Source organism: Mauremys reevesii, linkage group 4 (genome assembly GCF_016161935.1).
Source record: "Mauremys reevesii isolate NIE-2019 linkage group 4, ASM1616193v1, whole genome shotgun sequence".
NCBI lineage: Eukaryota > Metazoa > Chordata > Testudines > Geoemydidae > Mauremys > Mauremys reevesii.
In genome coordinates this window covers 90675186-90701412 of record NC_052626.1, presented here as the reverse complement: position 1 = coordinate 90701412, position 26227 = coordinate 90675186, and the positions used below count along the sequence as shown (strand labels likewise).

The window sequence follows — 26227 nt, the reverse complement described above, 5'->3', positions numbered from 1 at the left end:
TATTTTCTACTACTTCTCATAATTGAGAGATGTCGCACTTCTAAATGCCATGAATGAATCGCCTTTTCACATACTGCTCTATTGTGACATGTTGGCTAGAACCAAGTGGGAAAGGAAGCAGGCAGCATGATGGTTATAAACATAATACACCATAATAGATTGTTTGGTGTCCCCTTGAACTGCTGAGTGCAGAATGATTTAGAACATGGTATTAATAAGCAAGAGTCACACGAATGGATTCAAAACTAGTTTTTATTTGGTGCCTTAAATTATAACATTTGATTTCAAAATATTTTCGCCATAAGAAAAGATCATAGTCTTATTTGATATGTGAAACTAAAGAATAATTTCAAAGAAAACCTACATCCAGCACCATTAATCAAAATCTGAGAAGGTATGTTGGCTATTCCAATGATCCCTATGTTCACTGAGGGGTTTTTTTTTTCCAGGTTGTAGTCCATAATGTGCTCTAACTCAGTTTCAGAACCTTCACCCTGTCTGAATTAACTCTGTCAATGTTTATCCTCAGTGGCCATTGTTGTGCTGCTGATGTTTCAGTGAAATGTAGTATGTTCCTGATACATTATTGTTGTCACTAAAGGAACTGCATTTTGCAGTATATAGTGTATCACTCAGGTGAGTTCCAGTACATCATATTCCCTGATTCTTCCACTTCTGTTTTGAAATATTTAAATCTCCCTTGTGCCACTCTAAATCTGACTACTATCCCAGTATTTTTTGAAATCCAAAAACTAGATTATCCCCTCCATTTCTGCAAGCTGATGAAACAAAGATCCATCAGATTTCTCTTGGCAGGTGTTGAAGGGAAACGCAGTATTGTCCTGAGCTCTCTGAGACTCAATGAAAGCTCTGTGGGGTCAGGGCTCCACAAGATTTTGGAGACAAGGATGATGGAAGTAAAGCAGGTGACCAGCCAAATTGCATTCCCTGCTGAGGTTTCGGATATTCGTTCAGCATTTCTTGTTGTTTTCAACATTAACATCCTCAGTGTCCTTTATTAGGCTATTACTTTGTAACTGTGATGAGACTTGACCAATAGCATTATTGCTCTTATAGGAAGGAAGAGGCCTAGCAGAGCTGCAGGGAGGGTCAGGCCTGCATTAAGATGTTTCTGTCTCTGGAACTAGGGCTTCTCTTCCTCAAAGACCTTGGGTATCCCTGGGATTAGAAGGCAATACTCCCTTTTCTCTTCTAGACTCCCAAACACACTTACCCTTGAATGGATGACTACTTAGAAACTCCACAAGGTCAAGCTGCTGCAGTTTCCAGCTCTTCTGTCTCTACTTTAATGATTCTCTCCACCCCACCCACCAGCCTTCTGCTCTCTGCATGCAGCTTATGTGATATACAAAGTTGGCTAGAACTGTAATGACCAATATGAACTGCGTACCTATCATGAAATCTTGAATCATTTCCTCTAAGGCTCTGTAGTGAGATTTATGGCTCAGAAACCAGGTAATTAAATATATTACTGGTATCTTTATTCTCTCATGTAATGATGCCTTTAACATATGTAGTGCTGTATGTGACTGGGCTGGATAGAAGCTTCCAAGTATCATAAGTATCAATCATAGCTGTTTTTACATCTTGATAATACATTTTTGAAAGTACAATTTTAATAATTTGTTTTCTAAAATGTTTCTCACAGCCATCAAGCAGCAGGTGGAAGTTAGAGCTATTTATGCCAGAATCCGAAAGCAGCAAGGTCCAGATGCCACTAATATTGTTGTCTCTCCTTCAGAGAAACTTAAAGGACAGGTTGTATTTTTCTACTAAGACTGTAAATGCTGTACAGTTACAAATACATTCTTTAAAGTTAATATAACTTTATCATTATGGTACATAAGATGTAACCTTAGCACTTACTATATCACCTTACTTTTATTTTAAATAGGGATATTTACCTCATCTTTGAACATTCAAATGCCTGAGGAATTCATTGATGAAAGTGTAAATCAGTGAAATTTACTACATTGCAACCACTTTTCATCATAAAATTGACATGCTAGTGTAGCTAATACTGAGAAATCCCTCATCTTATTAAAGAAATATTTTTCCACTTTTCCACTTCTCGAAAACTAACAGTTCCCATAACAATTACTGGGGAGATTGTAGGTCAGATGTTACCTTTACAAACATAGTCCTGACCATTTCTTCAAGGGCCTGAAATCAACCAAAACCTCATTTCACTAGATCTTTGCCAAGTAGTCTCTGTGTGACTGAGCTCAATAACCCTGATTCAGCTCCATGAAAATGAAAGAGCCCATTTCAACTGAACGCCACATTAATTCTTCCTATCACCCCCTGTTCTAAGTACTCATGTATGGCCTTTAGTGGTGAGTTCAGGAGACTGATTGTGCTGAGCATGATTAAGGATTCCCCTGATGTTGTTATTTGTGCTGGGAGAGATCATAAGGACTATTGTTAGCTTCTAACTGCTTTTCCATAACAGCCTTTAATATTTTAATTATAATTAGATACAGGCTGTCAATCAAAGAAGAAAGAACCAAAGAAACAATTTAAAATAAATGTTTATAGGGATATGGCAGCTGAATTCTTAAAACCAGATATGAAACTGCAACTGCATAGGAATTTGCATTTTACTGGACTAATTCTTTTTTTTAAATGATTTTTTTACACTGAAGTGTGCAAATACAGAATCCTAATAATTAGGATTAGTGTTCTGCAGCTAGTCAAAACATCATTAGCAATAGTTCCTCATTCCGCTCCTCTCTTATTTTCTGGTCTCATCTGGAGCCAAATTGCAGCCCAGCTAATTAGGGCCTGGTCCAGCAAACAATCTGCACTTAAAACTCCCATTCACTTTAGTGGGAGTTCAGTGTGCAGAATGCTGGGTAAACCAAACCATGTATATGTAACAGTCTGGCTTGGTCCATATCGCAGTCTACCACCCTAAGTGCTAAAGAAGGCTGTCAATTGTTCTGTCCCCTCTCCCTTCCCCCTAGCCCCCAAGCGAGCTCTTGTTAATTGCTACAGTGTGACAGGATTCTATCTCTCAATTGTGAATATCAGCTGGGCTGTGGCAAACAACTCTCCTCTTCCACTAGCCATAATCAGAAAGAAAATCCAGTCTGTGTGAAAAAACAAATGTGTTGGTTCACTTCAGATGTTTTTTCTGGTTTCTGTGAGAGGAAAAGTCAGTCTCTGCAGGAAATACAACTCAGTGTACTGGGCGGGGATGGGGGGAGATACAGGGCCGGCCCACATTTTGGCCGGGGAGCTCAAATGACGCCCCCATGCGACCTCGCTTGGGCCAAAACTTTGAAAGGTCTCAATTTTACCTTCTTCCTGTTCTACTCCTCTCATGGTACTGCTCTGCTACCTACCCCAATAAAGGAGAACTAACAATTTAAAATGCCTTGTTCAAAAATTTTAAGTAACACTTAACTTTCAAACGCCTGAACAGCAAATGTAACTTTTCTTGTCTGCATAGTAAACACTGGCATTTTTATCTGTTTGAATAATCAAAGTGGTGCTCTCTGTGCCTTCTTGGTTGCAAAGATTTGAACCGCTTCCTGCTGAAGGTCCACAGTCTGGTCCAGCTCATGCTCTGCTGAGATGGTTGCAAAGCCGACCAGCCTCTCCTGTCTTATTGTGGCGTGTAGATGTGTTTTTATTAACTTCAGCTTGGAGAAGCTGTGTTCTCCACTGGCAACTGATACAGGAAGTGTTAGAAGTATGAGCAGAGCAACAAAAGCATTTGGAAAGAGGGTGGTCATCTTATTTGTGCACATATATTCCAAGAACAGCCTTTAGAGTTGATCCTGCTGAAATGTATCTTGAAAGGGATTTCAGTTCATCACCTAAATCACTTGCATCAATATCACACATGTCATCAGGTGTCAACACTGTCTCTAGTGCCCTGCTTTGCTGGTGTAGGTCTTCTTCAAGGTATAATGAGGAGTTTTGGAATATCATAAAACATCCCAAATATACTGCTGTTTTCCTTGAGCTGCATGAAATGTTCTTCAACTGACTGTATTGCACAATTTAGCACCTGGTTAAAGAATTCAATTTTGAATTGTTGTTTGGGGTTTCTTATGGTTATTCCGTGCCTCATAATCAAAATGTCTTCTTCAGTGACTGTTGTATTCTTGAATGGGTGGGAAAACAGCTTCAGTGTGAAGTTCTTCTGCCAACTTCTGTGCACTCTTCAGAACATTTTGAAATCCCTCATCTGACCGGTAAGACTGTAGGTATGACTTTGCTTTGTCCAGTTGTTCCATTGCTCCAGATATATCAAGGTCAACACCTTGGAGGCTCTAGCTTACAACATTTATTTCAAACAGTATGTCATGCCACAACACTAAGCCACACAGAAATGTGAAGTTATGTATGTTTCTGGTGATTCCATTTCCCTCTGCCACTGTTCTCCCATGAACAGTTCCTGTCATAGCATTATCCTTCATAATGGCAACTGTGGCATCATCTATCTTCCCAATTTGGTGTTTGATAGGCTTTATCGCCTCCACTCAACTTTCCCATCGTGTGGCACTCATTGATTTCAGTGTCAGAGAGGATGTTCCCAGATGTTGCTTCAAAATTTGCCATCAATGAGTTGATGCAGAGAAAAATACATAGAGGCTTTGAATTACATTAAAAAATTCAGCAGTCTCACTAGAAGCTGATGCTGCATCACTGACCACCAAGTTCAATGAACAAGAACTGCATGGGCCAAAAAAAGCTTGAGGGTTTAACTCTCGGATCTGTGTCTGCACTCCTCTGTTCTTTCCTCTCATATTGGCACCATTATTATAGCCTTGACCTCTCATGTCAGCTATCGCAATTCCCGTATCTTTCAGCTTTTTAAGAAGCACATTTGTCATACCAACTCCTGTAGTATCATCAATGTCAATAAATTCTAGAAAGTGTTCTCTGACAGTAACCATTGCAGGGACATTTTCACTAGGTTCTGTTGTTGGTACAAAACATACCATTAAAGCCATTTGTTCCATATGGCTGATGTCAGGTGTGCAGTCCAGAATAACAGAGTAATATCTTGCTGTTTTCAGATCTGCCACAATCTTCTGTTGCCAGTAACTGAATGTTTTTCCAAGGTAGTGGCGTGTGTACATTTCTTGGGTGGTGACTCTTCTTAGATGCTCCTGGAGTACGGCATCAAACTCAGTCATCAGCTCCACAATTTTAAGGAAGTTTCCATTGTTTGGCACATACAGCTGATCTGAAGTGCCACGCAGAGCTAGGTTTTGGGTAGCAAGCATTCTTACAATGGCAACAAGCCCTTTCAGAATATTTTGCCAGTAAAGAGACTCTGATGCAATCTTCTCTTGATGCTGATCATCTATAGTGGCCTTTAACCTTAGTCTCATCTCAAGCTCTTTCCACCTATGGAATGCTCTCTGGTGATTTGCTGCCTTCTCATGGCATGACAGATTTTTCCAGTCCTTTGTTCCTCTAGAACCCAGTGTGGCTGGAACATTAGACTGGAAGAGTTTGCAACAAAAACAGTATGCAGCATTCTGGGTTTTTGAGTACATAAGCCATGGCCGCTCCACTTTGTCACCATTGGGGATTTCATGCCAGGAAGGTGTTGAATGGAGGGGGATAGCTCACTCGTTTGAGCATTAGCCTGCTAAATCCAGGGTTGTGAGTTCAATCCTCAAGGGGCAAAATCAGGGAATTTGGGGCAAAATCAGTACTTGGTCCTGCTAGCGAAGGCAGGGGGCTGGACTCAATGACCTTTCAGGGTCCCTTCCAGCTCTATGAGATAGGTGTAGCTCCATATATTTTATTTTTTAACTTCTACTTTCATTGTCTTTGGGGAAGATGATGTTTTTCACTTGCTGTGGCCCATGCAGTACAAGGAAGTCCCTCAGGCTACTGCTCTAGTGGGTTCACAGTCCTGGATCATCTAGACTTAAGGAACTAAACTCAGCAGCAGCTGTTTCTTGCACCTCCACCACACTCTTCTCTGATCTACACTTTTCTTCAGGAATGTGCATGGTTACATCCATTTGAGATGGCGATATGGATGCTGCAGTAGCTGCCAGGTCACCTGCACTCTGATTAACTGGAAGATCAGGCATCTCCTCACCACTCACATCCTCACTGGGCCAGAAGGCTCACCGTGATCATTTGTGTCTATGTATCTCAGGAGAGCTCCTTCCTGCTTAGATAGAAAAGCTTCCTTTGCTTTCTTTCTTTTTCTGAATGTTGCCCCAGAGGGGCGTTTTCTTCTTTCACTCATGACTGTTGTTCTGTGCCAGCTATAGTGGCTCTCAACACTCAGTTGAAGGGGACAAATAAGCAGGCTGGTAGCAGGGCCTGAGTAAGGGAAGATATCAGTGTCTTGAGGGCCTAACTGGCTCCTACTACTTCAGTTGACTGCCTGTTCTTCTCAAGTGGGTTCAGGGAAGCAGCAGGAAACAGGAAGCTCCCTGAGAAGCTGGTGTTAATCAGTCCAGGCTCTTGGGGGGTGCTAGAGAGGTACATAAGAGGCTCCTCCTCCTCCTCCTCTCTCTCCCTGCAGCTCTTGCTGCTTTCTGTTATTCCCTCTCACCTTTTCTCCTGCCTGCCTGTTATGTCTCTTGTGCCTTCCTTCCTCCAGCACAGCACTCCACCATCTCTGTGCATCTAGGGCAGAGAGAATACATATGCACCAGCAGCAGACACGATTTTCTGCAGTCTGGGTCCTAGCGCCTCCCCCCTCCCCAGTCTGGTACCTGAGGCGGCTGCCTCAGTTCGCCTCATGGTAAGGCCAGCCCTGGGGAGATACAGTAACTCCTCACTTAATGTTGTAGTTATGTTCCTGAAAAATGCAACTTTAAGTGAAACTATGTTAAACTAATCCAATTTTCTCATGATTTAATGTAAATGGGGGGGGGGTTAGGTTCCAAAGAAATTTTTGGGGGGCAGACAAAAGGCATTATATGCTGTACAGTACTGGTTGTGAAGTGCGCCTGGCTTACCCCACACAGGCATAGCCCGCTGCAGGCAAGGACAGTAGGAAGCACCTCCACAGCAGCAGCGGCAGCTTCCCCGGAGAAGAACAGGCACCGACTTTGCCAGGAATGCTCCAGGCCCACTTCTTCCTGTCCCCGCTCCACTCCAGGCCCACCTCTTCCCACCCCCACTCCTCTTCCTCTCCAGAGAACGCCACATCCCCATTCCTCCCCCCCCCCCAAATTCCTAAGCGCTGCCAATCTGGGAGGGAAGGGGAGGAGCAGAGATGCAGCGCTTCCCCACTCCTGCCCCTCCCTCCTAGCACTTTGGACTTTCTGGGAGGGAGGAGGAGGAGCGGAGACGCGGCACTTCCCCGCTCATCCCCCTCCCTCCCAGAAAGTCCTAAGCACTGCCAAACTTCTGTTTGGCAGTGGTGGAAGCACTTGGAGGGAGGGGGAGGAGGCAGAGAATAGGAACTTGTACAATGCTCCCTTGTAAAGTCGCTGTTCTTCCAAGAATCTTACAAGCAGTGGACAGAGCAGGCAGCCAAACAATATTATAAGGGAGCATTGCACAACTTTAAACGAGCATGTTCCCTAATTGAGCAGCGATGTAACTTTGAAACAACGTTAAGGGGGAGGACGTTAAGTGAGGAGTTACTGTAGCTGGTTTGCTGTGGTAAAACCCTGGTAAAATGTTATCTTGAATTAAATTTGCAGATGCTTAAAAAAATCATCAACTGATTGTCAATATTCAAGAAACAAAAATAGGGAAGTTTTGTACACAGCTTTACAATGTCCCCAAGATCAATTGGTAAAATTTACAATTTGTCACTAGTAAACAGACAGCATAATGTAATCAAAATATAAAATTTAACCAAAAGGATAATAACTTTGAATAACAGACTTTAATAAATGAATAGACTCACCCAAGGTTAGTTATAGTAGTTCATAGTCACTGTTGTCAGTGCTTGTCAAGTAAATTCAGTACTTGTTCTTCCAAATGTTTGCTTTTTTAATTATGGAAATATTCCATTTGGTTGAAACTTAGGTGGTCTATCTAGTAGTAATTGGCTCCTGACTACATGATTATGTCAGATGTATTCTACCACTTCACATTTTTAATAAACCTGGTAATGTCCGGTTTTTGTTTTTTATCAATTTGAATCAGCTCCACATAGGCCACAAATCAGATTTCAATATTTTTGTATGAACAAGAACCATTTTATTATTAAGCTAGGATGGTATCAACATCCCTGAACCTGACAGCTTTCTCTGAAAAATATATTTCCTGCTGCTACAGAAACATTAAGGTGAATCAAATGTAAATCAGCAGTGACAGACCAGTGACCAGACTGTACACTGTATCCTCAAGAGAACCCTGTTTGCCTGCATATCTCATGCTTTTCTTGTCTAAACAGTTTTCTTATCCATAATTAACATGAGGACTTGATAGCCCCAAAATGTTCACTTGCAAGATGTTTTCAAGAAAAAGAGGAATACCCTCTTTTGTGACCGCTTGCCCTTCTATGGCCAACCTAAATATTTGAAGCTCAAGGGTCTATACATTTATCTCTAACTTTTTCATGTACTGTGTATGTCTGTCTCAACTTGAAATTCATTAAAATGTTCTCATTCATATATATAAAAATAGAAAAAAATCTCTAGGACCTGATTCTTCTCTCACTCTTATTTTACATGGCTGTAATTCGGTAATTCCATTGACATCAGTGGACAGACTACTGTAAATGGGAGTAAAATTTGCCCATAATTTAAAGGGTCACTGTGAAGGTTGGTGTTCAACCTATTTTTCCCCCTTACATCAATTTATAAAGTCCATGTTATTATTTGTAAGGGGAATTATTCTGTTCCTTGAATACCAAAAGTGCTTCAATGCTCTTTTCTGATGATAACAAATCAGCATATATCTGTACACTGAAGGAATACCCTTTTGTTCTCAAAACATTCCTTTTTAAGCTGTAAAGGTAGATTTTAATTTAAATATTAGTTAATTAATATTTTAGAATTATTTTACATGTTATGAACAATGCCTTGATTGAGAATATGAAAGCATTTAATAATTTCACAACATATTAATGGTGACTATAATTTTCTAATTTAGGCCAAAACTCCCAGTTCACTTCTGGCTCTTACTACCGGTGCTCATTACCAGCTCAACAACTAGGTAAGCTAAGATATTTAGACATCTAAGCTGAAGCCAACAAAGGCTACCCACCAGCCTCTGGATAGAGCATTCAGTGTAATTAGCCAAACCACTGATAAATGTTTTATATATTTTTGGCTATTTGCTACTAGTTGCTATTTTCTGAATTCAGGAAGAGCGTCATGTAGGATGCAGTGGGAAAAATCTTCCCGCTTTCCCATCATCTGTGGAAAGCCCCAGGGGCAGCAGAATCAATCAGTTCTGTTTAAGCACTGGGGAGACAGAATTTCCTGAGCTCATGCATAGTCTGCAGTGCTGCTGCTGTTTTTTAGCATCTTCCACAAAACAAAGTTTGATGGAGAGGTACAGGGAGTATAGGGATGAGGCTAGTACAGTAACTCCTCACTTAACGTCGTCCCAGTTAATGTTGTTTTGTTGTTACATTGCTGATCAATTAGGGAACATGCTCATTTAAAGTTGTGCAATGCTGCCTTCTGACATCATTTGGCAGCCGCCTGCTTTGTCCACTGCTGGCAGGAAGAGCAGCCCGTTGCAGCTAGCTGGTGGGGGCTTGGAAACAGGGTGGACCGGCAGCTTCCCATCAGCTCCCCTATTAGCTTCCCGCTCCCCTAAGTTCCCTGTGCAGCAGCTGCCCAGCAGGCTAGCAATTGCAGCCGTCTCTTCCCCCACTGCCATGTGCTGCTCCTGCCCTCTGCCTTGGAGCTGCTCCCCAACACTGCTGCTTGCTGTGCGGGGGGGAGGGGAGGAAGAAGGGGGCTAATGTCAGGGTGTCTCTTTCCCCCCTGCTCCTGCACCCCGTTTGCCCCATCTTCCATAGAGCAGGGGGGACACACAACAGGGCTCAGGACAGAGGGAGCTTGCTGGCAGTGTTAACAAGGCAGTGTACTTATAGGGTAAATGTGTATCTCTCTCACACACACACTGTGTGTGTCTCTGTCTCTGTCTGCAATGCTGTCTCCCCTCCCTCCATTGCTGCTGCCTTTTAGAGTGTGAGAGTTAACCCTTCAGGGCTCAGCCAATTGCTAGTTCATCATTTAGCAGTAAGGCATTCCCTGGGAAATATCCCACCCTCTGACTCCTTCACCTCAACCAAGCTTCACAATCATTAAAATGTTTGTTAAAAACTTATACAGAGTGTGTGTGTTGTGTAGATAGATAGATATAGATATTGGTGCAACACCTAAAGCACAATTGGTGAGCATTGGAAAAGCCAGTAGCATGTTAACATAACACACAATTAATGTTAATTTCAAATTTCATTAAAATACAAGAAAAAACCTTTTGCGAAAGGGCAAATTGGTTCCAAGTTATTTGCTGTAAGAAAGAAATAGAACTTGACACTGTTCCTTTCAGCAATAATCTTGCCCTTATTCATCATTATTAAGCTCTGAAATTGGTCAAAAAACTATATTAGGTGACTGGAAAAGATATAAAAGACATATATAGTTTCTTCTTCAAAGATCAAAGAATGAAAAAGCTAGAATGACCACACCTACAGGAAAAAGGGTATAACACTAAGGAGATGTCAGTTAGAATTTTTACTTATCTTTTCTTTCAAAGACTTGATAAAGATCTTTTGAAAGATGAATGTAGACTTAAATTACTTAAGAAATAATGAATAAGGTTTAACCTCTTGACTACTGCCAACTATCCTAGGTACATACAGAAAATGCGGAACATTATACTATGAAATTTTGGTTTAAAGGGACAACACCACAATTGCAGTGGATTTTAGCAATGAAGTGTCTAAATATGCCTTTTATTTGAACAGCTTTTTCTTTTCACATTTCCAGCTCCCTTCTCTTTCTGTGATTTGTTATTCGCCTTTCCCCACATCTTTACTGTTTTCAAGTATGTTATTTATTTATATAAATTGCTGGTAGTCCCACTAGATCACTTGTCTCTTCCTGGGATGAGTAAATCATTTCTGAGACATCAATTCCCAATAGTAATGACCAGGAGGTGCTGCTGCTGGCTATAATTCCAACTCAGCAGGGCACGGGACTACTGGACAATTGGAAATGATGACAGCAGCAACTGCAGTCAGAAAGTAGAACAAAACAACAATAAAAGATATGGTACCAAATTTGCATTAACAATGAATACCAATGTGAATATTAGATATTGGAGCTGATCAAAAAACATGAACATTTTTGATGAAAATCTTTGAAATGTTCAGAGGGGTATCAAAAATTTGACATTTTAAACATTTTGACCAGCTCCATTAAGTATACCCCATGTTTGGCACAGCTGAAACAAACATATTTCAATCTGTCACTGATGCTGCATACAGTACCATACAATGCAGTCCAAACTCCCAAATTCTATAGGGTGAAATAGAAGTGCCTTGTGTTTCCATCCTAACTCTTAAAATATCTTATCATTATTACTGAGTTGAAGGAATTGTATTACAATTATTGCTCAGATGAGATAGGGGCTGCATTGTACATATGTAGTCACAGTGACAGAAGAGTCCACGTCCCAAAGAGTTTACAATCCAAGGTCTTGGGGGTCTTTCTGGTAATTTTAGTGGGTTTTGGATTAGGCCCTAAATAAATAATATGGAGAAAGAGGGCGTGTGCTGGGGTTGGGGAGGGATTAGTTCAGTCTATAAGTCAATTCAATTCATGGAATCTCTGCTAAGGCTAACAAGGGTGCCGTTTAGTAATAATTGTGTTGATGGTATTTTTGTATATAGACTCTGTCATTTAGTAACTGGAGTGAGACAAACAACTCATTTAATATAAGTTACCACATCCCCATCTGGTGAGATTAATTACTTTGACTTTAGCCAGTTTTGAACTAGACACCTGTTGATGAAGTGCTCTGTATCCCATCACCTACCACCCTTGTCTTTTTTGGATGTATTAAATATACCTTAAACCCTTTGACCAAAACAAGGTAGTGAAGAGGCACATGATTGTTTTAAAAGAAATAGCTGACTTTTTAGAATCTCAAAAAAGTTTACCCTCACTTTGAGTTTTTAGTGAAATTTTGTGTGGATTCTTATTTTATAAGAAAGTGTTTGTTTCTACTCAGGTCCAGTTTGATAAACTAAGCGGAACAGAAATAATTGCTTGTAACTAGTGTATAACAAGCATTTAGATGTTCGCTCTCTGTGGGTCTCCTTTCTGGGGTTCATTATTATTAGAACTTTATGGAATGCTCTATATAAACACCAAAATACTTCACTCTTGGCATTTATGCTCTAGTTTTTGTATTTCTTACGAGATCCATTTTTTCTGTATCCACAAACAAGTACCCCTCCCCCAAGATTATGGTTAAAAAGAGATTGCTTCCTGATACAATAGATCTGCTAAGGCCGTATACTAGGAATCTTGGTCAAGTGGTCGGAAAGGGACCTACTCGGTGAATAAATGAGAAGGGCCAAATTCTGCACTCTCTTACATCTGTGCAACCTTATTAGCTTAAATAAACTGAAAGCAAAATTAGATAGCCCATTGGTGGTAGAGGGAGACGGGAAGAAAGTGAGGGAGGGGAAAGAGGTCTGAGAGGAAAGTCCCTGTTTGGGATAATGAAGAATGAAGATCAAGGAGTCTGAGGAAGGGAAGAGGAAGCATTCTGCAGTTTTGGTGGATCCAGGCCTCATTTAGCCTTAGTCAACTCCTAAAGATCACTTCAAAATCATATTATAATCTCCTTATGAATGTACTGCAACGTTACCATCTACAGATAAGAGGCAGAACTGAAAAAGTAGCTGTGCTGCTTTTGTTTTGTGTTAGCTGCACTGAGTTTGCAATTAGGATTAAGCACATCAAGACAGTTCCAGTAGGTTTCTGGGTGCTTAAGCTTCCAATTTTAATTGAACTGCCTTCAGCTGATGATAAAAATCTGCCTTTTTAAAATGTCATGCAAACTGCATAGTTTCTGTAGCATGTTAAGTTCAACTTGAATTTGCATTATATGTAATAATATGGGGAGGGAGATTAATGGGTTTCATGGAAATATGTGTATTTGTCCATCCAAAATGTAAGGCAACTTAAGCCTCTTTCCCTCAGAATGGTTCTTTTCCTTTTTTCATTTTATTTTTCCATGTGTCTTTTAAAGCAGTCTTATTCTACTGCCTTCAGTCAAGTTAACAATAAGGTACTAAGGAGAGTTCTCTGGTCCAGCTCCTAAGCTGCATAAGAGCTTCTGGTTGGCACACCTGAGGAGATGGGGCAAAGGCAGTCTAAAGCCCTGGTTGTATTTCCCTTATCCCCCTGGACTTCCAGGAGCCAGTTCAGCACTGGCACGCTTAACTCGCACTGGCTTGTAAAGGTTCATATGGGCAAGAACACTGGCCAGGGATCACCAGACATACCCATTCCTGCCAATTGCAAACTATATGCCAGAGAAGGAGGAAACAGGAAGGAGTGAATTGGAGCTAGGATTTTTGTGCCTGCTGAACCTTTAGGGAAGCTTTATAATCACTTTAGTGATGCAAATATCCTATAGTACAGTAAGGGATCTGGCTCCTCGAACCCCTTATACTCCCCAATACGCACAATAGTATGTGCTTATAAATCAATCTTTTATTGCTCTCCTAAAAGAACTAACTAAATAAAGCTATTTTGTTTTTAAAAACGAATGTTAGCCACAAGTAATGCTGTATTCCTGAAAGCTATAAAATCCTTCTAGTCATGAGATAAGTACCAGGCATTCTTATATTCACAGGTAAGCTATTGTATGGAGAAATGTTGAAGGAAAGATTAAAAAAAATCTTACTAATGTGAAAGAGACTATGAATTTTAATAAACTAAATATTTCAACTGCATATGTAGGAGAAAGGCAACCTTTCAATGTTACCTTTCAGTCTTCTGCATAAAACTGTGACCAATTTAGGGGAAAGGTAAGCCTAAAATAGAAGGAAATTAAATCAATAAAAAGGTGAGGCACTTCTCTGGCATGCATTTTGGAGTGACTGAGGGCAGAGCTATTAATGCAGATTAGCACCCACTTTTGCCTAGCCCAACATACCAAACAAATTGCAGTGACCTCCCAAGACAGAGGTCTGAATCTTTTATAATAATAAATTAGTCCCTTAGTACACACTTTCCTATTTCATAAATCAGGGATTAAGTTATATGGTCTCACAGTTTTGATTCATTTGACATCTGTCTATAAGCACACTGGACTGCTGCTGTTTTGGCTGGTGATGTCACATACAGGTAAGCCGGGGACACCAATGAAGTTCTTGTCCTCAAAAATCCTAGCTTCATTCCTGCTTACAATAATATTCAAAGAGAACAGTAAGCACCCAATATAACAGTTAAGTGACACAGCATCAAACTCACAGACAGAGCTGAGCATGCAGACCAAGCTCAGCAGATTTATGGGGCTCTTCATCATTTTGCCATAAAGATGAAGAAGCAGTTATTCACCTGTGCACTTTTGCAGACTTTTACCATAGGCAATGGTAGTGTTCTGAATAAAAAAAAGGGAGACTTTTGTGTGATTTGGGGTAAAAGACAATCAAATTTGCCAAAATTATTTGAGTTCTCAAAATTAAGCATCTTTTTGCTCAGCAAATTTAGCAAAATGTTTTGTTTTTGCTTTCTCCGCCCCACAAATTAAAAAACCAGCTGTCCAACTATACGCAACATGCATTGAACTTGAAGGGAGGAGCCCAGTTTCAGGAGAGAATAGTGTAGAGGAGGCCAGGAGACCAGTCTATGGGTACATGGTTAGAATTCTACATACAATTACAGCATCTCTGTGAACAGTTCTTTTAATAAAGAACTAGTTTAGTTTTAAAACATGGAGTCTCCTCCTGCTATTACCTTGGACCCAGTACAGGAAATACAGCTCATGTCACAGAGCATAATCTCTATGGCACCCAGGGATTCTCCCAGCATAAGAAAAAACCCCAGATAGTTGGTGAAGCTGCTTTTTACTGCCACTTTGCACTGCTGGAAGAAGACCAGAGTTTTTAAGTTGTCACTTGTTTAAAAAAAACAAAAAACAACAAAACCCATCTCTAAGTTGTAGCACCATATCATTAAAGATCACTAAAGCTTTCCTTGACTGTTTCTGTCTCTATTTTTTTATGTCTGCCTTTTTCTTGCTAACAGTAAAGTCTGATGTTAATGGAAAAACCATTAAAAAAACCTATTATCCTATGAAGAAAAAGTGAGTGCACTCAAGTGTAAAAGGAAGACTTATCGATCAATTTTCAGCTAAACTTTGCTTGTCTGACACTTTGCAGTAGAGGAATGTGTTTTTATTGCATGACCAGGTAGTTCAGATTTCCGGTCATTCTTAGTAAAGACCCTTTTTATAACATTGATAAAATTTTATCACAGAGCTATGAAAACAAAATTAGATTTCATAACTTACATCAGACCTTAAAGGAACTGCCTCTATAATTTTTTTAAATATTATCATATTTAATATACCTAGTCTGAAAAAAAATCTTTTAATTTGATTGCAAGTTTTACTGAAATTCTCTTTTATTTTTTCCCAGAAGAGAGAAATTGCTTTGGCTGTCAGTAAACAAGTGATTCCAGAAGAACAGTGGAAAAAATGTCATCAGCAAATTATCTTTATTTGTTTCAAGCTCACTGCAATCTACTGGCGTACTCTTCTGCACAATTAATCTGGTGTGACATAAAATGCATTTCAGAAATGCTGCATTCTGATGGCTGACCTCCTGTATACAATGCACGGATCTTGGGAAATCAGTTACAGTGTTTGTGCATACATATGCAGTAACTGCTTTTCAAAAGTGCATGGCAATGTGTGCTCCATATCTAAGGAAATAATTAAGTATTGTGGCCATGGGCTATGTAAATTCCATAGCTTTCAGAATTAGTCCACAGTGTTGAGGGACTGGATAATTAGAAAGAATTTTCAGAACCTGTTCTTGCAAAGGCAGTCTGCAGTGATTTTGTGTTTGAAGGGAATAGTTGCAGGGATCAGTTCTAAAATACATATATGTAATTTGGAGAACAATCCTCAGTAGGAAAAATAGCTTTAGCATATGTCTATAGGTGAAGTAATTTACATTGAATTGATTAAGAATCCTAATTAAACGTGTTTCTAAAGATACTTGTTTTTGTAATGTTCTAAAGTCCACTTTTTATCAGGAATGATCTAAAAATAAACCGTGTTCTGAGCTTCTGCATTGGTCCCTTGCAGAAATGAACAGCAGCAGAAAAAAGTGGCAGGCAAAACATTTCACACACCATAATCGTCACAGGTATCCCAAGTTCTTTGAAAATGCTACTCCATGAGCTATACAATCAGATTTGCTTGTTGTGCTTCTGAAGACAAGTTACCACCATTTTTAATGCACAAAGACTGTCACTATTTTGGGAAGAAAATCTTTATTAGTTGGAAAAGAGCCTAATGTTGAACATACACACACAAAAAGCCTTCACCTGAAGCAGACACATAGTACACCAAAGAGAAAATTAATTAGTGAGCAAACCAGTGGAAAATTGTTCTTACCAAAAGAAAGAAGCTTAAGAGCCTACTCCAACACTCACTAAAGTCAATGGTAGCCTTTCCATTGACTTCAGTCGGTATTGCGTAAGAGCCTAAGTTAATATTCCTTGCTGTTGTAAAGTCATTTATTGTAGCTTTACACAGTCCCTTTCAGCCAAAGCTAACAACCTACTACTTTGGCCTTTGGTGGGGGTGGCGTGGGGTCTAGCTATGAGATAGGCGGAGACTAAGACAGATTTGTTGGTCAGAATAAGAGTCACAAGATAGCTGTAACTAAACATAGGCAGACACTTACTGTAGATATCTAGATCTTGTTCAGTGATGATCATAGGTCAGGCTTGATAAATATGGGTCAGTTTGCTGGGTAGTTCTGTCTGAGCAAATGTAATTTCTACTACTTTTGTACTATTTAACAGATGACATTGTTGCTAATATTCACTGAGACAGCTTTATGAGGCTCAATGGTACTCTGTTTGCTCTTATTTAAACACATTATTGTCTTTCTTATACTAATTTAGCCAAAGATTAAAGTTAATCAGGGATGTGTGGTAAAGATTTAAGAGTATTCTTGCTTAGACAGTTAGAAAATAAAATTCAGTAGTCTTTTAAGAAATCATCCATCATCACACATAAAAACCTTTCTAATTACAAATATAAGGGCAGATCTTCACCTGATGTAACTTGTTAAAGCTCCAGTGAAGTCAACTATACTATTACTGTAAATCTTGTCATAAAATCAAATACATATAAATCCAACTTTTAAGTACGTTGGCTGGCTGTTTCCCGGGATTAGGTTTCTCTCTCTCTTCCAAGTATTCAAGGTTCTTTCTCTCAGGTTCCTCTTCAGACTTCTCTGTCTTCTCTCCAGATCATCTCTGCTGTTAAAGCATCTTTTTAAGGCCAATATTCACACCCTTTGTCTTCTTCCAAGACCTTTCTGCCTCTACCAACCTTCTACTGGTCACAGTAATTTATTTTCCAGAACTACAGCTTGTCACATCCATGCCAAAGCCACATTTTCAAAACTAGGTGAAGCCTAGAGCTGTAAGTGGGTTAAGTGCATTTCTCTGCCAAAAAAGAGTGGAATTTCACAAGTACTTTTGAGAACAAAATTTAGCCAAGTGTTTGGTGGTCTGACTGGTTATGATGGTGCCAATGGTTTGCTATTATAATTTTTGGAAAGTATTCAGGCTATTATGTAAGATATCTGTGTTCACATAGAGACTCATCAAGAGATGCACTCTAGGGTTACACTTCTAACCTAAATAGTTCATGTTCTTATTCAAAAGTATATTTGAAATTTGTTCTCCGACAGATTTAATTATGAGCTAAATTCTGCTTGTTAGGCACAGCCTGTTACAGGCTTCTTCCCAGAATTCCCAATTGCCCCGGGGAAGTGAATTGTTGATCCCTTTGAGCTGTGCAACATATTCTTTCCCTCCTTGTGTGTGGCTGACCAGCAGAGTTAGCTGGCACGTTGCGGGGCAGAGCCATGGCTATACTAACTTCCCATCACTAGTTGCTCCAAGCAATGTAGGTGAACAACATAGGAGAACAGCTCATGATTCTGGACGACCCTTATCCAGGTAATGCAATGTAGATGAGTCCTTATTCTTCCCCCTACTGTATGCCCATGTAAGCATGACCATGATTCAGCTTCATATTTGAAGGATAGCATATGCAAAGGTAAGAACTAGCATTAGAGTTAGTCCAAAAGTGGAACTTCAAATCCAAATCCCTTCAAAGTCTTGGTGATCAAATTCACCCCTTCATCTTTGATTCCAGTTAGGAGCCTATTTTCCAGTTTAGATTTGATCAGAATTCTGCAAAAATAGCTACATTTTTATTTCTTCCTCAGGCTGATTCTGTGATATTTCCACCACCTAAATCATGAGAAGACAGTGTTCAGGGTATCGGCATCACTGTAAATCCTAGCCTTGAACCTAAATCTTGAACTATACCATGGGTGAAATCCAGGCTTCACTGAAATCAATGGGACTTTTGTCATGGACAAAGAAGCCAGGATTTTGACCCATATACTTACCGGTAATTCAGATTCCAACCCAAACACTTCCTGCACACATCTCTGATTAGGACTATAATTAAACAGAGAGACATGAAATTGTTTCAGGAGTCTAGATGCTGCAGTGGGATAGTGTATTAGCTTTTAATCTCTGGAGAACAGGGTTCAAAATCTATTAAAGGTTGCAAACAAAAATGAATTGGGTTGCATAGTTTGGTAAAATTGCATGAGTAGCAGTCTCTACTTAAAAGAATTCTAGGAGTGGAAAAAAGACAAGGTGCTTTGGCAAAGCTGTGTAAAGAAGTTTAAACAGTAATTGCAAACCCAATCCTAAATTCTGGTTAATATCAGTCACTTTCATAAGTATTAAATTCATTTTTAAAACAAATTCTCCATGAAAACAATAGGGTTTTGATTCTGCCACACGTAGACTGAGTGGCAGAATTGAAACCTACTCACCATTTTGGTTATCAACTGATTTTGAAAACAGACTTGCACTGCAATAGAGGAAGAATAGCCTCATTACTTCCTTATAAGACATTTTTAGTGCATTCTGGTTGAATAATTTTTAGGATAGGTCTGATATAGCTTTCCTGGGTATGTAAAAGCTTTGGCTAAAGACTATAGCTCTTCTGATTGTGTTATTTAGTGTGATTTAAACAGACATAAATCAATAGCTTAGAAATGTCATGTTTTCATTAAAATTGTTTGATCTCATTAGTTTAGATTATGGTTAAAATATAGAGGATATACTAGTAAAATCAATCAAAGCGGAACAAATAAGAAGTGCTTGTAAAGTCACTTGGATTCCTAACATGCTAGATCTCATTATTAGAGGTACTTACAGAGAAATAATTTCCTACAGAAAAATGCTAAACCCCATGCCCACGGTGTTCTATGGTGCAGAGAACAGCAAGTGGACACTGAGCTAGATTCTGCCTTTTCTCATACACCAGTGAAACCTCATTAAAGTTTGTGGAGTTATTCTAGTGTAACTGAGCAGAATTTGGCCAACATTTTAAATTTGTTTGGTTTTAAACCTTTACTGAAAGAGGATGGTTCCAATACAAAGACTCTCCACAATGAAACATAATCTTGATTACCCAAAGGACTAGTGAATCTGATAGGCAAAATATTTCCTTAAATGTTTTCCTTTTGCAAAACTTCCAAGCTTAAAATCAGGAAATATATTATCTATAAAGGATGAACGGGAATATGACTTTGGATTTGGGAAAGGGATATGTTCTCTTTTATTTATATACTCCTCCCTCCCAGCATTTTCCCCATTCCTCATTTCAAGGCCATAGCCACCTGGCAATCTGTATTTATTACAGGCTGATGTACTGAAGATAGTTCTATAGAAGACAGAGGAATTAAAAACCCATTTCAGTATGGCACCTAAATGAGATGTTGGGAAAATATTTAGATCCCAAGCCTGCCCTAAAATGTTGGTACAATGAAAACCCATTGAAATCTTTGGGAGTCTCATATGCATAACCAAGGGCATAATTTGACTCTTAATTTAAAAATTATTTTCTAATTTATTCATATCACTTAACTGAAAGTAATTAAAGCCAAATTCAGGACACCATTCCTACTAAGGAAAAAACTTAAGTACATGCTTAAATTGTGTTGAAGTCAAGTTAAGCAGGTGCTTACATGCTTTCCTGAATCAGGGTCTCAATACTCAATTCTTTGTGTTAATTGATCACTTACATGTTTATACTTTTTATTTTATAAACCATACATATTGTAGTATGATAAACCATACATACTATTTGCTCCTTGATTAATGAAAGATATTGAAACACATCATTTGACCCTTACTCACACAAATAATTCTTACTAACATTAGTCACATCGAAATCCATAAGATTTAGAGGAAAAGGTCCTTCTCATGTGAGCAAAATGTTTCGGGGCTGGGTCCAATACTATTAATGAATGAATGAATTACTATTGTATTGAGGTGATATTTTTGATACTTTACAATGTATGTTTTGTGTAGCACTGTAGAATCTCTTCTATATTTATTGTAAAATCTAAAAATAGATCTGTATTTGCGGTATTTTTGTTTTTGCAAATATTGTATAGCATAGATTATTTTAATTCAACTTTCAAATGTAATAATTTTGTTACAAAATTGAATTCTTTGGTTATGTTATATCTTGATTACATGATTATCATCAGTGATTAAATCTGTCATGAATATAGCAGTTATTTCAGTGGTGTTGTTGGTAGTTTGTATCCTTTATATATTTAAACATATCAAATGTTCCTTCTGAGATGAAGTGTTGGAAGGTTTAATTAATTGGTAAAGCACTTTGAAATCCTCAGATGAGAGAGAGCTGTGTAAGGCTCCAATCTGGCTCCCACTGTTTTCAGTGGAAGTTGGATCAGTCTTAAATGCAAAGTATACAATATTTATGAAATGAAAGTAAGGCAAAGTGGCAGAGTGAGCAAAAGCACTAATATCTGGAACCTTAGGCCCATTCAACAGTAAAATCAGTTTAGTAATGTCAGCCTAGGGCAGGGGTGGGCAAACTATGGCCTGGGGGCCGCATCCGGCCCTTCAGACATTTGAATTTGGCTCTGGAGCTCCCGCCAGGGAGCAGGGTCCAGGGCTTGGCCAATCCAGCACTCCCACTGGGGAGCAAGGTTGAGGGCTTGCCCCTCTCCATGTGTGCTGTGGCTCTGTGCGGCTCTGAGAAGCAGCAGCATGTCCTCCTCCGGCTCCTACACATAGGGGCAGCCAGGGGACTCCACATGCTGCTCCCACCCCAATTACTGCCTCCGCAGCTCCCGTTGGCTGGGAACCGTGGCCAATGGGAGTTGCGGGGGTGGCACCTGTAGATGGGGCAGCGTGCAGAGCTGCCTGGGCGTACCTCCACGTAGGAGCTGGAGGAAGGACAGCTTCTGGGAGCTTCTGGGAGCTGCTTGAGGTAAGTGCCATGGAGCTTGCACCCTTGACCCCCTCCCATGCCCCAACCTCCTGCCCCAGCTCTGATCCCCTTCCCACCCTCCGAACCCTTCGGTCCCAGACCAGAGCACCCTCTAGCATCCCCAACCCCTCATCCCCAGCCCCACCCCAGAGCCCGTACCCCCCTGCACCTCAACCCCCAGCCCGGAGCCCCCTCCCACCCCCTGAACTCCTCATTTCTGGCCCCACCCCAGAGCCCGCTCCCCCAGCTGGAGCCCTCACCCCCTCCCTTACCCCAACCCCCAATTTCGTGAGAATTCATGGTCCACTATACAATTTGCATACCCAGTTTGCCCACCCCTGGCCTAAGGCATGATCATGAAGTCTTTTTGTAACATGAACTATCTCAATTGCCTTCCATGACACAGGCCCTGACACAGGAAAGCATTATTTTACAAGAACGCATTTTAATATGTGTTTATGTTCCGTTGAGCCAATTAGATGTAAGCACATGCTTGAAGTTAAACGTGTGCCGAAGTGCTTTCCTTAATAAGGACGGACTTAATCATGTGTTTGTGCTTTTCTGACCAGGTCCTTGCACCCCAATCCCACAAAGATGTATGTATCTAATTAAATTTACATAAAATGGACCTGATCCAAAGCCCACTGAAGTCAATGGGTGTCGATCCACTGACTTTAGTAAGCTTTGCATCAAGTCCTGTGAGTAGTCTCATTGAAGTCAACTCAGTGTGTAAAGTTAAGCATGTGCATAAGTATTTGCAGGACTGAGGCCTTAGTTTGTAAACTGGGTCACGAGTGAAATGAATTTGACAGTCACCCTACTTTCCAACTAATATTTGTGCACATCTCAAACCCCACATATATACTAATTTGCCATGATTGGCAGCTCCTGCTAAGAAAGCAGAAGTACTAAAATAAAGGGGGCATTGTAGTTCAGAAAAGAGGGTTTGGGCAGAAATACTTGGGGGGATCTCCTACAGCACCTGCTCACACTGTATGTAGTCTCAGTCCACCCATTTTGTGAGCACTAAAATTCACTCAAAACATTAAATGGAAAAAATTCCCATTAGAACAAAAAAGAGGGTGGCGGGCTTGGCTTCCTGTGCCTCTTTCTTAAAGCATAGAAGCTTCACTCACCAGGTTCACACATAGCTTGAACCCTCTACTCTGATTTTGCAGCTCTGTCTTCCACAAGGAAGTATGAAATTCTCAACATAATGGGCCATATTGTTTAATACATCTAAAAGGAACACTTAGAAGTTCTCCATTTTATTCTGTCTGTACAATAGTATTTAATCTTGCGCTGTAGCTGAAAACTTGCTTCAGATCAGAACAGTGACTCAGTTTTTCAGAAGAGAAAAGGAGAGCAAGCTCTTGGTTACAGACCTGACTCCCAGAGGTTGGCAATTTGCACTAATTCCTTGTGAATCCTTTGTTTCTGTGGATGGAGACATTAGTTACAGTGGTGTCTGAACCCAGCTGGAACAGCTTCTTTAAATCAGTTTGGATCCAAGCCTGAGAGATGCTGTAGACTGAAAGTTCTCAGCATCTTGCAGGTTTGGACCCTGAATAAGGCCAAGATGGAAGAAACTGGTGGTGCATAAACTGCTTTTACTTTTATTATACTTTTTAGGTAAGATTTCCTCTTTCTACTGATTTGAGAATTACTGCTGTAATTACAAAGATGGGAAATGTACTGCTACATTCCTTAAATTAATCAAATCAAGGGGGAAGGAAGTAAAACACATGCATAGTACATATAAATATTTTAATATGGTGTCAGTGAACAGCCTTTGCTTCTCTAATGTTTTGTTTCTACATCAACACACACACACAATGCCAAGAATACTTAGAGCCCCAGAGTTCAGTTCTGTGACACCAGTCTTTCTTTGAGTCCTTTAGATACAGAATAATGATCATTATGGATTTTTCCTCTATGCAGAGATCTGAAAGTCACCATGGAAAACACACAAGAATAGCCTATGATGGTGGTACAGAGAAATGTGACTTCTAAGTCAAGAAAGAAAGCATTCTTGTGAGACTGTGTGAATCTTATTTCACTGGCATGCAGTGAATATTGAGGCTCAGCCATGCCCTGCCTCAACCCCTCACAAGGCTATTGTGGCATTTAAATGACCCATCACATTTAATTGTCAATTTTTATTTTTGTTATTTTTATTTATTGTTATTGTAATACCTAAAGGCTCCAGCTGAGATATGAGGGACCCATTTTGCCGGCCAGTACAATGTATTTCACTGAAAGGCATCAGTGACTCCAACTATTTGAAATTATAAGAATGGCCATACTGGGTCAGACCAATTGTCCATCTAGTCCAGTATCCTGTCTTTTGATAGTGGACAATGCCAGATGCTTCAGAGGGAATAAACAGAACAGAATCATTGAGTGATGCATCCCTGTTGTCCACTCCCAGCTTTTGGCTGTCAGAGTTTACAGACACCCAGATGATGGAGTTGCATCCCTGACCATGTTGGCTAACTTATCTAATTCTTTTTTTAACCCGATTATAGTTTGGCCTTCACAAAATCCCATGGCAATGAGTTCCACAGGTTAACTGTGTGTTGTGTGTACTATACCTTATTTATATTGATGATCTACAATGTCCTGAGCACTTAAATAAGTGGGTAGAGGAGGGGAAGTTTATACATGAAATTATGTATTCATTTATTGGATCCCCAACTCCCCAAATTAAGTTAGTTGAATTATTTTCCAAACTGATCAGCACAAAATCATTAGCTAGATTTTACAGTAGTAGATATGTGAACCAATCAAAAGGCATTTAATCACTTCTCCCTTTTGTTCAACCCATTATTCCCAGTTATACCAACTAATGTGTAGGGAGAGTGAAAACCAGAGATTGGAAAAAGAAGAAATTATAATGAAGATATAAATACAGCACTCTATTGTATATATCCATTACTGCTAACTTAGCTAGTTAGGGTTTATTCTACCCTAATATATAGCACAGACTTCCCTTTAACTTGGAAAACACATTTTGCTTTGTCTAACAGAATCCCCTTAAAAACTGGTAGGTTAAATTACAAGGGAAGAAGTTAATTAACTTAAGCTAGTTTTGCAAACCCACAAAGACCATATGAAACATTCAAAAAACCTTGTCCCCCCCCCTTGTCAAATTCTGGCTACCCCTTTCACACTCTTATAACCCCACATAAGGAAATGTTGCTCAGAATGTATGCAGGACAGTTTTGGAGCATCTTTCAGTCAGCAGAGTAAAAAATGCAAACTATACATCTTTCCATGTCAGCTTTCTTTTTCTTTAAAAAAGAAAAAAAAAGAAAAATTAATAAAAAGTTATAGAATTGTTCTAAACATCCTAGAAAATGACAAGTTAAAACTGACTGTCCTTAATTGACACAGGTGGGCTATTATAGCTTACCCCATATAGTGGTTTGAGTTAACAAACTTCACTTTGCTTTCCAATCCTTTGTCTATCTTTCTTGCCAGAAGGATTCAATCATATCCTAAATTGGCATTGATTTGTTTAAAATGTCAGTCTTACCACTAGGTGGAGTCTTAGTTCATGTATGTTCTATATGTCTCACCAGCTGAATTCTGCTACCTTCAATGATCTTTTGAGTTTAGCTCCTAAATGTTATTCGGACCCGGATCCCGATATACTAGAGTAGAGGAGAAAGAGCTGGGACCACTCGAGTTAAAACGGAAGCTGGATGAGATCCTTGGAGCTGAACTTCCCCGCTTTGGGGCACGGGGATGGGAGCCCAGTGTCCCAACCACTCAAAACTTTGGGATAGGGGCAGGAGTAGAGGGTTGGGAACACATCCTACAGGGGCCCCGCGGAGAGGTCCTTGTTCATACGGAAGGCAAGGTGGGTTTGTCCCCTGCAAATCCCAGCCTCAGGGGCCGTTTCCTGGGAAGCGGAGGGGTCGGGAAGGGAGAACATGCTACTTACGGGTAGTTCAGTCTACACGCAAGCGCCACGGCACCCAGTGGTGCCGTGTAGCGCCCCCCGGTTCCTCAGCGGTCGGGCAGGGGGCAGCTGCAGTTGCAATCCCTTGCCGCCGGGGGCCGCTGTGTCCCGGCAAGGAGCTGCTCACCGCTCCCGACCCTGCCCGGCTCGCAGTGCGGGGCAGGTGGCTGCACAGGCCCCCTGCCAGCAGCAGCAGCCCCAGCTCCGCCTCCCGAAGGGGGGTCAGGTATGTGGCGGGCCCCAGCGCTGGGGGTGGGGCCAAGGCGAGGACGGGGGGAGGAGCAGCTGTGGCTGGAAATGGGGAGGGGGGGCAGCTGCAGGTGTTCCCAGCCTTATTGGCGGTGGGGGTGTGGGAGGGAATTTAACCTCCTGGGGGCAGGTGGAGGGGGGGGAGCCCGGTGGCTTTGCTGGCAGAGCTGGTTCACTGGAGCCATCTCTAGTGTAACCCCGCCCAAGGCAGGCTCTAGCTCAGGCCACATTTGCTCCTAGTCCATTGAGGGCTGTTTCCCCCCACTTTATGGGCAGGGCGGTTAGGCCTTTCCCCCCCAAACCAACTGTGTGTGTGGAAGGGAAGCTGAGACAACTCCTTCCCTGGCCCCATCCTCCCTCTCCCCCAGACCTGCAGCGGCGCTCCAGCTATCCAGGGCCTGTGCCCGTCTGGCCTGGAACAGCTTCGCTGGCAAAGAGGGAGCCGGGAGCTCTCTGACCTTTCTGGTGGAG

General features: G+C 40.7%; 1 protein-coding gene across 3 annotated transcripts in view; it reads left to right on the top strand.

The window, feature by feature from the left end:
• DCDC1 (doublecortin domain containing 1) overlaps window positions 1–20608 on the top strand; it is a 452481-nt gene extending 431873 nt beyond the window's left edge. The window contains exons 37-39 of one of the 3 annotated variants that reach the window (XM_039535835.1): window positions 1670–1779; window positions 9067–9129; window positions 15596–15725. In XM_039535835.1, coding sequence (XP_039391769.1) covers window positions 1670–1779; window positions 9067–9129 — 173 coding nt within the window. In that variant the 3' untranslated portion in view covers window positions 15596–15725. Of the gene's footprint in view, window positions 1–1216; window positions 1353–1669; window positions 1780–9066; window positions 9130–15595 lie in introns of those variants that run through there. The other 2 variants (XM_039535836.1, XM_039535837.1) reach the window with 2 other exon arrangements.
• Window positions 20609–26227: the final 5619 nt, after the last annotated feature.